This window comes from Odocoileus virginianus, chromosome 15 (assembly GCF_023699985.2).
Source record: "Odocoileus virginianus isolate 20LAN1187 ecotype Illinois chromosome 15, Ovbor_1.2, whole genome shotgun sequence".
In the NCBI taxonomy this organism is placed as follows: Eukaryota; Metazoa; Chordata; class Mammalia; order Artiodactyla; family Cervidae; genus Odocoileus; species Odocoileus virginianus.
This window is the reverse complement of record NC_069688.1, coordinates 48,214,690-48,230,653: the sequence shown is the minus strand read 5'-3', so window position 1 is coordinate 48,230,653 and position 15,964 is coordinate 48,214,690. Positions and strand designations below refer to the sequence as shown.

The 15,964-nt window shown below is 44.3% G+C and overlaps 1 protein-coding gene across 3 annotated transcripts in view; it reads left to right on the top strand.

Moving 5' to 3' along the window:
* The window catches only part of GRHL2 (grainyhead like transcription factor 2), a 169,980-nt gene that overhangs the window by 136,962 nt on the left and 17,054 nt on the right, over positions 1-15,964 (top strand). For 2 of the 3 annotated variants that reach the window (XM_020874441.2, XM_020874443.2), the window contains exons 12-13: positions 1,664-1,695; positions 12,877-12,971. In XM_020874441.2, the coding sequence (XP_020730100.1) occupies positions 1,664-1,695; positions 12,877-12,971 (127 nt within the window). The remainder of the gene's footprint in view (positions 1-1,663; positions 1,696-12,876; positions 12,972-15,964) is intronic. The other variant, XM_020874442.2, reaches the window with a different exon arrangement.

Here is a 15,964-nt window from a genome sequence, read left to right as displayed (position 1 = left end):
ATTAAAATCTCCAAAGGGGAGCCTGGGAATTTGCGTTTATGAGAAGTTCTCCGGATGGTTTTTATGTATTCTGAAGTTTGAGAACACTGTGTAAAAATTAAATTTGTGCGTTAAGCACTATGGCCGACCAGGAGGAAAGGGTGGGTCATCCTCTGCGAAGAGGAGGAAAAATGTCAGTGCCGGGCGGTGACGGGGACAGTGCAATAGAGTCGCTCAGGAAGCCAGGAGGACACTTAGGAGAAGGCTGCTTCTGGTTCTGGATCACCAGTCCCCTTCGCAGAGGGCTGTCCATTATCCGACCTGGTTGGTGAAGCAGGGCGGATGTATTATGCCACATTTCAAGAAAGCATCAGGCACTTTCCCCCGAATCTAGTCTTGGGTCCAGTGCTATGGCCCAGGCTCCCTGGCTTATGTGAGTCCCCCTGGATTCATCTAAATAAACGGTCCATTATGAGCATAACCAGTGCTCCGATGCCCCTGAAACTTCGGGCGTGGAGAGGAAACGTCTTGCCTTCATTGCCTCATGTTTAAGAAAAAAGGATACAATGCAACCATAGACATTAAAAAGTTTCAGAGGAAAAAGTTCCCCGTGGAAACCTCAGCTAATGACTAGCATGGCTCATTCTTGGAGAGTTCCAGGCAACGATCTCTGTCGTATAACTAAGTCCGGGCTTGGCCGCAGCCTGGAAACTGGCAGGAGCCTTTGAGAAAGTCTATGTGGAGGGTGTTGGTCTCCACACAGCTGTTTCTCACCCAGGTGGCTGTGGCAGGGCCGTTGATGAAATGGACAGGAACCCAGAGGTGATTTTTGAAGTTCAGTGTGTGAATGTCCGATACTAACCAGTGTCATTCTTCACCCAAATGAAAATGATCCTGAAGCACATAGTTAAAGCTCTTGAAAGGCCCACAATTAATTGCCATAAATAATTGAGTGAAGGGGACTTAACATACACAGCAGCTCCCCCTCTGGATTTCCAGAGCTGCATAAAATAACAAGGATGCTTCATAATGTCTTTAAATCTGATTAGGCCCGTTGCCATGCTGACCACCTAAAGAAGTCTCTTTCCCTTCTGGCCAGAACTCCTCCTATAGCCAGAAACACCTCCTAGGGCTAGGTGACATTTCCTGGCCTGAAGATAGTTGACTCCTAGATTTTTGTGGTCGTGGGACCAGGGTAGCCCAAGTCCCTTTGGGAAATAAACAGAGGCCTGGGCTTACTTTCTGGAACTTGCTTCCCTCTCTTTACCAAAGAATACTGGTCTGGAATCAGCTCCTCTGTGGACTGGGTGGGATTGGTTACTTACAGGCCCTGTGCCAAGGCCTTTCTAAGCAATGATTTTTAGATCTTGCTAAAATATTTCCTTAATGTCTAAAGCAAGGTTTGGCTTTGGGCTATAGGTAATTTGATCAGACTGATTTGAGCTAGAAATAGTTAGATTTCTAATTTCAGTTCATTAACATCTAAGAATTAACCTAAGGAGACTGTTGAAGAGGTTAAATTTGTATTGGGCACACACAGATTTGTATGAGACACACACAAATGGTTAAACAGATTTGCCTTTTTTAAGAGACAGTGTAATGTCTTAGGAAAGTCTGTGCATCACGTGATATATTTCCATTTCTTGTGCCTGACCTACAGTAAGTCTGCTGTTTTGTTCCACAGGTGTATTACAACACGGATGATGAACGAGAAGGGTAAGACATTCAGGCTTTTCACTTCAACACCCAAAGTCAGTTCCTGTCAGTAGAAATGGGTTTCCAAGCACAGGGTAATGGGACAGGGAGTGGGAACGTCCTTTCAGCCCCAGACTCAGAGCTAGAAAAGGCTTGACTCCAAGGATTGTTTGGGAGAAGGCTGGGGAGTACCATTCTCCTTCCAAGTTTCTCATCTCTTTTTTATTTTTATTTTTGGCCGCACCTCATAGCATGTGAGATCTTCCCCGATCAGGGATCAAACCTGCGGCCCTTGCTTTGGAAGCACGGAGTCTTGGGGGCTGCTAGGGAAGTCCCCAAGTTTCTCTTTACCCCTCTGTCCTTCCTATGATCTGCCTTTGAAGTGGTACATCTCTTTGATCCCACCCTTTCACTGCTAATCCAGTTACTGAAATCTTTGTCCCCAACACAAGATCGAGTTGAGCTCCAGGCAGGAGCCAAGGAGACAGCCTGTCCTCCTTTCAGTGCTACCTGGCCCCCTCCCCACCCCCGCACATCCCTCGCGCTGGGGAGTGAGCTGCCTGGGCTAGTGGCGAGGCTGGTTTAGATGGGAGCTAGGAGACTGAGAACCTTGTCACCGTCTTCAGGACTGTAGGGAAGAGAGGGTTTACATAGCGGTGCTGTGGCTCCCAGTGTCTTGTGCATCAAGTCACTGCATAGTGCTTTTCTGTTCATTAACTCATTGTGTAGACTCCTAGAATTTTGGAGCCAGAAAGGAACCCTCAAGGTCGTTTAGCTGATCATATTCCCAGGCCATATAGTACAATATACCACATCCTTGATAGGTGGTCAGTCAGCTTATACTTGAATGTTCCCAATGATGGGAATATTCTCACTGTAGGAGACAGCTCATGACACTATTGGACAATTCCACCTCCAGAAAATTACTTTGTTGAACTGATGTTGCCTTCTTTTGACTGATATGCATTGGCTCTAGTTCTTTCTGGGTAAGTCTCAACTTTTCCTCCTCATTCAAATGTTGTTTTACCTCTCAACATCTTAATTCCCCCACCAGGGGGTACCACCAGATTTGTTATTGGTCTCCTTAAAATTGGCTCTCAGAAGTACACGTGTTCTAAACCACATGAGTTGGAGATTATATTGAGATCATTTCTTCTTGTCCCCTGGATGCTGTTTGTCTCTTTAAAGCAATCTAGAACTACATTCATTTTTCATCATGTCACACCACTTACAACTGAAATCTTGGTTCGCATTAATTATATGTGTATAACTAAACTCTCTAGATCACTGTTTTTCAAACTATGGTCAAACCAGGGCTTCCCTATTCTTAGGCAATATTTCCTTGTGCAACATTTCAAAATGAAGTCAAGTGAAGCAGATAGTCTCAAGTTCTTTTCCAAAGCAGACCTTGGCAAACTGTAGCCTAAGGGCCAAATTGAGCTCCCCCCCCCCACCCCCACCGCCCCCGTCCCACCGCAACATGCCACTTCTTTTTGTACTGTCTGCATATTTTCAAATGGTTGAAAAAATCCAAAAGAAGAATAATATTGCATAACACTTGAAAATTATGAGATTCAAGTGCACACAGTCACATTTAATTGGCAGGCAGCCACGTGAACGCCTCCAAGTCTTGTCTCTGGCTGCCTTGGTGCTTCAATAGCAGAGCTTCAGCAGAGCTCAGTAGAGAGACGCTGTCGTAGTTGCCACAGACGGTCTAGCCTGGAAAGTCTAACTATTTACTTTCCAGCAGAAGTGTGCCACCCTCTGTCCTTAAGGAGAGAGAATCTCAGAAGAGCCTAATAATTCCCTAGTTGGTCAGGAGCAGAGCCTTGTCCGGGATCTGACCTCCAAATTCTGAGTTCTAAATTTTCTAAATACCTAGTTAGATTGTTCTTTTTATCTTGGTGGAGAGGTCATATATTCTAGTGATAGGAATGAACAGAAACAATTAGCGCCCATCAGTTCTAATCTGCTGTTCACATGGTTCCCAAAGGACAGGTGGTGTCATGGAAGGAACGATGACTCTCAGCCGGGGAAGCCCCCGTTCTCCTGGGCTGCTGCTCCCCCGTGGGAAGCCTGGGACCGCATCCCTGACCTCTGGGTTTTGGTGTTCTCCATTGTAAAAGGAGGATTTTGCAGAAGAGGATCTGTGAGATCTCTCATGAGGAAATTGAGGATCGGGGGATCTGGTCTCTGTCTCCATCTGACCCCTAGTTCCTGGAAAACCCTTCTTGCCTTGATCCTCTGTCCACACTCATCCTCACTGGGATGCCCACATTCCAGCCTTCCGTGAGGTCCCCTCAAGTCTTTCTTTTCTGTGGCTCACACACTGCATTTAGGGCACAGGGTTTCTTGGCGAATTTGGGCTTCCTTGGGTCTGGAAAAACAGTGATTTCCCTTCAAGAACTTGCCATTGCCTGATGCTGCATGGGGCACTCAGCCCGCAATCCTCTCCAAGAATTTCTCTTATTTTTGCTTCTTCTCAAAGGCATGCCACTATGTCCTTTGGGGCCACCTTGTGTAATCTCCTCAAAGGCTGGAAGGTCGGTTTAGTCCCTAAGTCGCGTCTGACTCTTGCAACCCCATGGACTGTAGCCCACTAGGCTCCTTTGTCCATGGGCTTCTCCAGGCAAGAATACTAGAGTGGGTTGCCATTTCCTTCTCCAGGGGATCTTCCTCAACCAGGGATAGAACCTGGGTCTCCTGCATTGCAGGCAGACTCTTTACCAACAAGCCACCAGGGAAGCCTTAAAGGCAGAGTCTTTAGGAAATTAAAAGCCAGGAGGAGACAAATGTAGAGTACCGCAAGTCTGAATTTGATTCCATCACAGCTCAGAGAGTCAGCCCTCCAAAGTGACTTCACTCATCAGCCTCTGAATGACTGGAGCAGAGAGCCTTGCCTTTCCTCTCATAGATGCTGCCAGACCAAACCCTGAGCTTGGTTACAGTGTTGCTGAGCAAGAGGCAGTTCTGGGTGGTTATTTTCTACCCAGAACACTTTGGCCAAAATTCAGTACACTTTGGAGAAGTTAGAGATTGTTAACCAATCACCAGTGAGTACATTAATCAACATAATATTAAACCTAAGTATTCATCACCCTGTGTTCATCAGCACAAAATAAAGTTCTTCTAGAATTCTGCCTTATTTCTCTTAAAGGAGCAATTTCCTGGAGGACCAAGCACTTTTCTTTGATAAGGGCCTCAGGGATGGTAAGCAAACCACGAGATGTAGGATATGTTGGGCTATGTCTTAACCACATATACATGGATACCAGGTGATTACAATACAGGACAGTTTCCCCAGGAGAATATGAACGCATAAACTAAAGCTTTTGGGCCACCTTGAATAGGCAAACTTTTTTTGAATATAGCCAAAAGAATCAAGGATCTGTTGATACTTTTTTTGTTAATTTACTTTGTTTAATATGCATTTAAAAAGTAACATATAATTTAGACATATCTGTCATGTTTTGTGAAACTTTTATTTGAATTCTTCATAATCCATAACATCAGTATCTTTCTCATCCTTCAAGTTACTTTTTATGTCATCTCATACTACTTATCAAAGCAGTTCTTTGCTACTTTCAAAGTTGAGATACAGAACTTTTAAATCCATATATACAGGATTGTCTTTAGAAATTCTATCCTAAGCCACAAATATTGATTCTTGTAATATTACAGTTATATAAGTGACTGCCACCATGTTGCCTCTTATTTTTAAATTTTGTTTTTAATTAAATTTCAAGATAATTGTTGATTCACATGCAGCTATAAGAAACCCACCCTCTTTTCTTTTTTTTGCCACACTGCACAGCCTGTAGGATCTGAGTCTCCCCAACAAGGACTGAACCCAGGCCAATAGCCGTGAAAGCGCCAAGTCTGAACCACTGAACCACCAGAGAATTCCCAGGACCACCTCCTTTTCAACTGATATATTTTTATTTTTACTGTTAGATATTGCAGTTAAAAATACCCACCCACTAATATTCAAATCTGCATCAGATACACAAGGGAGATTTTTAGAAAATATTTAAGAAAATGAAAATCATCTTCTCCATCCCTTAGAGTAGCAGTTTCTTATATTAGTTCCAGTTGTTCTTGTATACTAGTTAGCCATTTTGCAAATTGGAAGATTTGAACAAAATACTCATAAAACTGAGCCTTACCTCCTTTTATAAATTTAACCTACATTTACCCTTTCTGTTGCTCTTCATTCTTTTATTTCTGTTTTTCTTTGAGACCCTTTCCCATTATTTTTTATTGTGTTTGATTTCTGTTTTCTTTATTTATTTTTAATTGGAGAGTAATTGCTTTGCAATATTGCGTTGGTTTCTGCCATATAGTAACATGAATCAGCCATAGGCATACATGTGAACCCTCCCATCTCCCTCCCCATCCCACCCGTCTAGGTTGTCACAAAGTATGGGTGTGAGCTCCCTGATTTATACACAAATTCCCACTGGCTGGCTGTCTTCATATATGATATATGCATGTTTCCATGCGGCTCTCTCAATTCGTACCCCCCCCTTCCCCTCACTGTGTCTGCAAGTCTGTTCTCTATGTCTCTGTCTCCTTTGCAGCCCTGCAAATAGGTTCATCAGTACCATCTTTCTAGATTCCATATATATGTGTTAATATACGACATTTGTTTTTCTGACTTACTTTACTCTGTATAATAGGCTCTAGGTTCGTTCACCTCATTAGAACTGACTCAAATGCATTCCTTTTCATGGCTAAATAGTATTCCATTGTATATATGTACCACAACTTTATTATCAATTCATCTGTTGATGGAAATCAATCAACGTGTTACACCATATTAACAAGGTAAAAGATAAAATCTTATGATAATCTCAATAGATGCAGAAAAAACTTTTGACAAAATTCAGCACACATTTATGATAAAAACTATTTAAAAAATGGGCCTAGAAGGAACCTACTTCAACATAATAAAAGCCATATATGATAAACCTTTAGCAAACATTATTCTCAATGGTGAAAAACTGAAAGCATTTCCTCTAAGTTCAGGAACAAGACAAGGGTGCTCACTCTTGCCACTGTTATTCAACATGGCTTTAGAAGCCCTAGCCACTGCAGTTAAAGCAGAAAAAGAAATAAAAGGAATCCAGATTGGAAAAGAAGTAGTAGAACTCTCACTGTTTGCAGATGACATGATACGCTACATAGAAAACCCTAAAGGTACTATTAGAAAATTACCAGAGCTAATCAGTGAATTTAGTAAAGTGGCAGGATACAAAATCAATACACAAAAATCACTTGCATTCCTATACACTAACAATGAAAAATCAGAAAGAGAAATGAAGGAATCAATCCCATTTACCATTGCAACAAAAAGAATAAAATACTCAAGAATAAACCTACCTAAGAATAGGAAAGAGCTTTTCCGTTATTTATTTATTTGGCTACATTGCATGGGAGAGCTTAGTTCCCTCACCAGCAATCAGACTGGGGCCCTGAATTGGAAGTGCAGTTTCTTAACCAACTGGACCACCAGGGAATTCCCTCATCATTTTTAAATTTTATTTACTTTTAAACTTTTTATTTTACATTGGGGTATAGCAGATTAACAATTTTGTGATAGTTTCAGGTGAACATCAAACAGATTCAGCCATGCATATATGTATATTCACTCTCCCCAAACCTTCCCTCACATTCAAGCTGGCATATAATGTTGTACATGCTGCTATATTAAAATGGATAACCAATTAGACCTACTGCATAGCACATGGAACTCTGCCCCACCATTTTTTAAAAACTGAAATGTAGTTGGTTTACAGTGTTGAATTAGTTTCTGGTAGTTGGCAAAGTGATTCAGTTACACATGGGCTCCTTTTCCTGTTGCCAGAAGAATTCTGTTTAATTGTTCTTTCATTGTGGAATTTTGGCAAAGAATTCTTTCATATTTGTTTATTTGTTGCAAGCATTTTTATTTGGTCATCATTTTTCTAGAGTATTTTTGTTTTATTGTCCTTGTTTTGTACGGCCTAAGAATCTGACGAAGACCTAGGAAGGAATGCTGCAGTGTCTGACTCACTTCTCTTGCTTCTCTACTCTCTGCAAGTTTTCCCATTAGTCTTGAATACCTTTGCAGCCCTAAACACCAATTTCTGTTTCTCTAACACCATGAGATTGCCCAAAGCTGTGCAGGCTTCCTTGCCCTTAAGTGTGTGCCTCTGCTGGGATCACCATCCTCTGCTCCCAGTTGAGAAATGGCAAATGCTTCAGGGGAAAGCAGCTCACTGACTATCAACCCACCTCTCTGCAGTTTTCTCCTCTGGGATCTTGGCTCTCAGGTTCTGGCTGACTCAACAGTAGTCTCCAATACCTTCAATAAGATTAAATATTAACACACACACACACACACACACACACACACACACACACACACACACACACACAGAGTTACTTAGATTGTTCTTGGCTGGAACATTGCTCGGTTTGCCACAAGCTGCAACATCTTAGCCACAAACAAAAATATCTCCATTTCCTCTTAAAATGATCCTTCTAGGGCCTACTGACCTAATTATTTACTGGTTTCAATTGTAAGCTCTTAACTACCGTAATTGTTACTAAATATATGTGGGATTTGTTTGCTTTTTGACTTTGTTTTTACTGACTGTGTTAGATGAATTCTGCCAAGACCCTGAACTAGCATTGATTAAAGTCATTTGGAGCTGATAGAGTCTTCCCCAAAGAGTGATTTATTGTTGCAAATAAATTGAGATTCTACTCCATTATGTGAGAGCCTTTGTGAGGACTTGGCCATAAGAGGACCTCTACTTTTCTGAGGCTAATAAAGGGCTGTGATGGTGTTAGTCGCTCAGTTGTGTCCGACTCTTTGTGACCCCATGGACTGTAACCTACCAGGCTCCTCTGTCCATGGGATTCTCCAGGCGAGAATTCTGGGGTGGGTTGCCATTCCCTTCTCCTGGGGATCTTCCCGACCCAGGGATTGAACCTGGGTCTCCCACATTGCGGGCAGATTCTTTACCGTCTGAGCCACCAGGAAACGAACAAAGGGTAGGGACGTTCATTTATTTAGGGTGGATGTGGTCGTCAGCCTACCCAGGCCATAAGCAGAGTTGTGAACTAGACAAACTATGTCTCCATGGTGCCGGCAGCTCCTTCCTGCGCTCTATTCTGACACCTCCTCACTAGGTACTGATGTCTAGTGTGACTCAGCCTGACAGGTGGGGCTCAACATGGCCAAGTGTGTCCAGAGATGCAGGCTTCAGACCCAGGCACTTTCCCAGTTTTTTTCTGATGAAACAGCTAGCCTTTGTTTATACCCCAGGGACTTGCTCTCCCTGAATTTGACCCCATCAAACAATGGCTTCATATGTTGCTGGGTCTGGAGTCCCTCCACACGTTAACCTAACACACTGTGCCCAAAAGGTGTGGGTTGGAGTATGAAGATTGGTGTCAGAGAAAGTAGCTTCTCCTTGTCCTCTTCCTTTTGTGGTGCAATCTACTGTAATTGAACAGGACACCAGGAGACCTGAAATCTGTGCTTTTTCCATCTATCAACTGGGCAGTCATTTCTGCCCTTCTTTTCTCACCTTGCCTTAAAAAGAAATGACACCATTGAATTCAGACCACACAAGCTATTGTTTCCCACTGGGTTTTTAGATTTGGAAGTGTGAAAAAGCATTTCTGAACTCCTAAGAGAAATGTGGTTTATCCAAGATGTTATTTTAATGACAGAGTTTGTCATGGCTCAGAGTGGGGTGCTGTCAAAAGTCAACAGAACTGGAAAAATATAAATAAATCTTCCTTGGCGAGAAAAAGGAAATCAGTAGTTAAGGAACCCTGACACAGCATGAGTGTCTGGTGATATTTCAGGCTGTTTACCCATTATTAGCCTCCTGGTCACTGACTGCCAAGTCAATGAATTTTGAATTTTCTGCTCCCAAGGTCACGGTCAGTCCAGATTCAAGACATGACAGAATAATATGACCCACTTTTATGATTTTAAAGAAAAGTGAGGGGAAGATAGAGCGAACAGTGCTCTAAAAACTTACCACCACCTTCAACTGGGACTTGAGCTTGAGTTTTTCCTCTAGCTGTTTCCATAGTTTGATTACCATAGGATAAAATAGGATGCTAACTCTTTAATATCATTTCTCATACTCTCACTCATCGTCATCTCAGTTTATCATGAGGTTGTCCCTCAGAGCTGGGTTCTTTTAACAGCCTGATTCACTGTTTAGCTGCATTGCCTGGCATAAGACACGACAGCTGTGCCTTAGTTTGGTCATCACTGAATAGGGATAAGATTAGTTCTCACCCTGCTGGCTCACAGAGTGTTCAAGAGACTTAATTTACCAAGGAGATGAAAAGTGCTTTATAAAATGTGGTCTTCTTAAGGGCTAGTAAACATAATTTTGGACTATCTAGAGCAGCAATCCCCAACCTTTTTGCCCCCAGGGACTGATTTTATGGAAGACAATTTTCTATGCACCTTGGAGGAGGGGATGTGGTTTCAGGATGGCTCAGGCGCATTATACCTATTGTGCACTTTGTTTCTATTATTATTACATTGGCTCCACATCAGATCATCAGGCATTAGATTCAGGAGTTTGGGGACCCTGATCTAGAGTGTGATCTAGTTGGCTTCCCTGGTAGCTCAGTTGGTAAAGAATCTGCCTGAAATGCAGGAGACCCCAGTTTGATCCCTGGATTGGGAAGATCCCCTGCAGAAGGTATAGGCTACCCACTCCAGTATTCTTCCCTGGAGAATTCCATGGATAGAGGAGCCTGGCGGGCTACATGGGATTGCAAAGAGTCAGACATGACTGAACGACTTTCACAGTCACAGATCTAGAGTGTGAGATGGTAAAGTAAAGCCTTGTTGGTTTAATAATTTAAACCATTAGAATTAATAGAAATGCTGTTTGGAGAGTTTTATCCCATGTGCTCTTTCTACCACTGGATCCCACCATTAGCTCAACTTGAGAATTGATGAAATAAAAATTTCTTAATGACAGTGATCCCAGTAGAGGTCTGGCTTGGAACAGAGTTTTATATTATTAATATCTTGGAAGCTTGGGATTGATATAATGTTAGTCTCCAATGCAGGAAGTTTTTCCAACTTTAGTCCTTAATTTGGACCAGAGAGGTAGTTTGAACTATTTGCTATATGATGGTAAATGGGAACTCTGAGCTCTTTCAAATTGTCTGCCTTCTGTACTCTTTCCCCGTATCTCTCTTCCTCAGATCTCTCCCTCGTTCATTTTCGTGATCATCATGACACGTCTCTAATAACACTTCAGTTGTTCTTACAGTGTATCAGGCAACTCTGTGAGTGCTTCACATATGTTGAATTCACTTACTTCTCTCAACAGCCTCCTTTTATTATTATTGTTTTTTTTTTTAACAGCCTCCTTTTAAAGACAAGCAGGCTGAGTCTCAGGGCAGGTGAAGGACTTGTCCCTGTTTCCATAGCTCGTAGATTGCAAAGCACGGGGTTATTATTTTTTTAATTTTTATTGCAATATGGTTGATTTATTGTGTTGTGTTAGTTTCAAGTGTCCAGCAAAGTGATTTAGTTATATATATAATTTTTCAGAATTTTTTCCATTATAGGTTATTACAAGATATTGAGTAGAGTTCCCTGTGCTATACAGTAGGTCCTTGTTGGTTATCTATTTTAGATTTTAATCCCAAACTCCTAATTTATTGCTCCCCCCTTCCCCCTTTGGTGACTATAAGCTTGTTTTCTATGTCTGTGAGTCTGCAAAGCAGGGGTTTAAACCACGGTGGTCTGTACCCAGAGTTCATGTCTTAACAATACTGCTGAGCTGCTCATCTATCATTGCTTCATGTGCCTGGGTCCAGGAATCCCCAGAGAGATTAAAGTTTTCTGAAAACCTACACCTGCTCTCTTGAGGACTTAAAGGACAGTAAAACTCCATGCAGGACCATTTGCTCGGTGTTTTGGTCAGTTTAGATTGTTATAACAAGATACCATGAGCTAGGTGGCTCAGATAGCAGAGCGTATGTCTCACAGTTTGAGAGGCTGGAAGTCTCTAGAAGGATAGACTGGAAGAGATCAGAGTGCCAGGGTGGCTGCCGTCTGGTGAGGACCCTCTCCCGGCCTGCAGACCACTACCCTTTCACTGTGTCCCCACATGGCAGAGAGAAAGCGTCCGCTCCTTAAAAGACACTCTCATCACGGGGGGCTCCACCCAGAGGGTCTAATTACCTCTCAATGCCCCCACCCCTGAATACCCTTCTCCTTCTCCTGGAGGCTCGGGTTTCAGCCTCTGAGTCTGAGGGGACACACAGCTGCGACTCTCGGCAATGATGACTACTGTTCTTCTGGGTTCCTTTCTCCTGAACAACTGCCTTCCTTAGAGTGTCCCCAATGGACAGGGACGTTGGGAGGAGATGCAGAGCTACCAGGACTGGCTGGTTGGGGATGTGTGGGCCCTCAGCAAGGGGGACTGAAACCCCCTCCACCACTGCAGTCTCCTCTGTCACAAACTGACGGAGCCATGGAATATCAGGATCTGAAGGCAACCTCATAATTGAGACCCAGTGAGGCAGGTCTGGGGGCTTCCCAGGTGGCGCCGGAGGTAAAGAGCTCGCCTGCCAGTGCAGGAGACATAAGAGATGTGGGTTCGATCCCTGGGTCGGGAAGATCCCTTGGAGTAGGATATGGCAACACACTCCAGTGTTCTTGCCTGGAGAATCCCACGGACAGGGGAGCCTGGCGGGGTTGCAAAGAGTCGGACACGACTGAAACGACTTAGCACGCACACACAGGCAGGCCTGTGCCCTTTCCAGAAAGAGGTCATGCTGTGCCCTCGGGGCTGGCGAGAGGGTGCAGGACACCCAGACGCTAGCTAGATGGGAGGGGCTAGGTAACTTGGAGCTCACATCACTTCCCTAGCCCTAGACATTTGAGCAGGAAGGGGGTGAGGTGCAGGACAGAATGGGTGATACCCAGGGGTCTCCCCTGGCAGATCTGTATTCAGGACAAAGAGGATGTCTCGGGGCCACGTGGTAAAGATATTGGCATGTGTGTTCTGCCCCACACGCCCGCTCGGGACCTGCAACCCGAAGGCAGGAGGTTGTGCATGGATCCAGTTGTGATGAGGGATGGTATACACAACGGGAAAAGATTTTTGTTGGCACCCCACATACTTGAATGAATGAACACTTTCTCATCTTTTCTAGCAGCAGTGTCCTTGTGAAACGGATGTTCAGGCCCATGGAAGAGGAGTTTGGTCCAGCACCCTCTAAGCAGATGAAAGAAGAAGGGATGAAGCGAGGTACCGCTCCCCCTGGGGCCCTGCCTTCCTGGGCCTTGCTCTCATGAGGAAGAGTGGAGGACGGTTCACCCAGAAGAGCTCACATTCCGTCCGGGCCCTGCAGTTCCGTGCTGGCCTGGAGATGTTCTTATTGACACAGGAAGTCCACAGTGTCCTCCTTTGCTTTTCAACCTTGTCTCTTTAAACAACCTAAGCAAACATTTATTCTTTCTGGGCGCTGGTTCTTTCCTTTACCTTGAGGGAAATGTAATGAATATACTGACTCATCCAGCAATGAGTTAGAACCTTAAAAAGAAACCCACGCTGTGTTTGACAATAACCTCTCTTAAGCACTAAGAGCTGAGACTTATTCAGTAGACGCCAGTGATTGATCATGGTACAAGAAAATGAACCTATTTTCTGTGACATCACAACTTAACTCATTTTTTCTCGGTCAAGGATATTATTCCACTTCACCAAGAGGGTAAGAAAGGAATCACGGGCATTTAGTGTCTTTTTCAGCATCTTAGTGCTTTGCTGACCCACTGTCCTAACTGGGAGTAAGAGGAAGGGGTGAAGGGGGGGGCGTACCCCACACACTCTGCTGTAGCCAACACCAAGAGCTTCCAGGACTTCTGGCTTATGCAGCACTGGACTGTTAATGAGGCAGGTTGCACATTAACACAGGCTTGAGGTTTTTGTTATTGAGAATTTGTTGAAATGGGTTTGCATAGTGGTGAGAATATCCCCTCTGCAGCCTCCCTCAGCCTCGTCACATTGTTTGACCTTGGGAAGGTCCTCTGTGAGTTGGAGTCCTCATTGTTTGACCTTGGGAAGGTCCTCTGTGAGTTGGAGTCCTCACTTGTAAAATGGGGACCACAAGAATACTTACATCACAGAGTAAGGATTGATGAGTTAATGTATGTAAAGCACCAAACTTAAGTGCCCAATGCATAGTAAGCACTCCATCTTCACTATTATAATTATTTGTTTTATTTTTAGGCCTGGATCTAGTTAAGGCATATTATCATAATTATGATTGAGTAATGAGCATTTCAGAATTCAAAGAGCATAAATACCTGAGTAGTGTTGATTGCAGTAGTAATATTTAAACCTTTAAAGGCTTTTCAGATTTCTCAGGCTCACCATCAAATATTTGAGTCCATTTTGAACTCTGTTCCTGCATGCCTTTTATGTCTTATCCTTTGAAAGGAGGGCAGTGTTGTATGGAAATGAAGAATCACACAGGCCAAAGTAATTGCAGCTTAGATCCATAGTTAGTGAGTGTGGCTGGTCTAAAGTTTGTGTTTTTCAGATTATTTTGAGGTGGTGAAGTTAGCACAAAAATTGCCACCAGAATTTGTATTGGGCTGTGATGAGACACGGTTATGGCCTTTGAAACATCCAATCGTAGGGACACACGAGGGCGCTGCAACCTTCCAGCAATAGAGAACTCCCAGGAGTGGCTTTTCTTTGGAAAAGGACTGTGGAGTTCCTGAGCCCCTCCGCCAGGAGCTCCTCCTTTGAACTGGCTGTGTTGAGCACAGGAGCCGGGATCAGAGATGGTGCCCACTGTTTGTTAGAAGTTCTCCAGGAGAGGGAGTGACCATGATTATCACCAGTGCCACTGTTTGCTGCTTTGTCTTTGCAGCCACTTCTCAGGGAGGCTCCCTTGGAGTCACCGGGGCCTGGCCCCCCGTGGCTGGCTGCCTTTGTCTGTAGGAGGTCTTGGATGTGTGATAATGGTTATTGCTATCATTAGCGGAGTGATTATTATCCATAGACACACAGTTAATGAGAGCTGTCTCTCTGGGCAATCCATGGGGGTGAGCTGTGAGCCCAGCACTGCCAGTGTGGCTGTCAACAAGCCCAGCAGGAGACGGTGACACAGTTTGCAGCCCATCAACCTGCCGCCACGCCCCCTTTAACCCTTTCCAGGGACTCCTGCGGCAGGGGTGCCAGCTGCACTATCTCATATCCAGTGGAAATGGTACTCACTTTAACAGAACATGGTTTGGGGTTTCCTTAGGATACTGGAGATTATGTTTTTCTGTTGGGGGTCCATGGGAAGAAGTTACAGAACATTCATCTGTAAAGAGGCGCCGGTGGGGATTTTTGTATTGTTCTGTTTTGTTGTTTTTTATTTTAATTTCCCCCATCTAGTAGTAATTGAGGCCCTGTGGTCTGATTATTTCTCTCTGTGCTGCTAACATTGAGTCCTCATACAATGCCATTAGGTCACTAGATCATTGTAGCTGAAATGGGGGCTATCCAGTATTGGAGATACTATTCTCCCATCTATTTCCTTGGTATTTTATTTTTATACTTGATGAAGAGAAGAAACTGCAATGCTTAAGGTTTTATTTTTTTCTTTCTGGGGCATCACACAGAAACTGAACCTCTGGCTGCAGAAGGAGAATGTGGGCAGAGCCCGTGTGCACCCATAGACGCCGCCGTTACAAAGCAGCAACTTTAATGATGTCCCTGGGGATTGGGCAGGAGGGGAAGAAGGGGTGGGAGTTTGGGTGAGAGCCGATTTCATTTCCCAGCTCCAACTTCATTGTTTCAGGCTGGTGGTGACCGCGGCTCAGTGGGTATCTGAGGGCGGTCAGGATCCGGGCTCAGCAGGGCTTCTGACCTGTGCATTCTTCCTACCGCGGCCAGGTGCATGGGGCTTCAGCCTTTGCCCCCTTCCTTCCCTCTGAAGGCAGAACCAGAGTCCATGTCATCACCCGGAGGAGGGAGAGAAAGGGCAGGCAGTTCACTGGGCCTGGAGAACCACATCTGAATAGCACTTCCTCGCTCTTCCCGGGAGCTAAGCCTGGCGCAGTTGCTGTAAGGGCGGGTCTGCAGTAACAGTGTGTCTTTGCTCCCTGAGGACCCCTGGGGTCCCTGCCTGGCTGTGCATTGCCGGATCCAGTAAGTTAGGTTATAGAGAAATGAGCAGAAACCTGCATGTGCCTTTGCCCAGGGAACCAGCGCCGTCACTACAGTTGCTTCATGATGACCGCAGG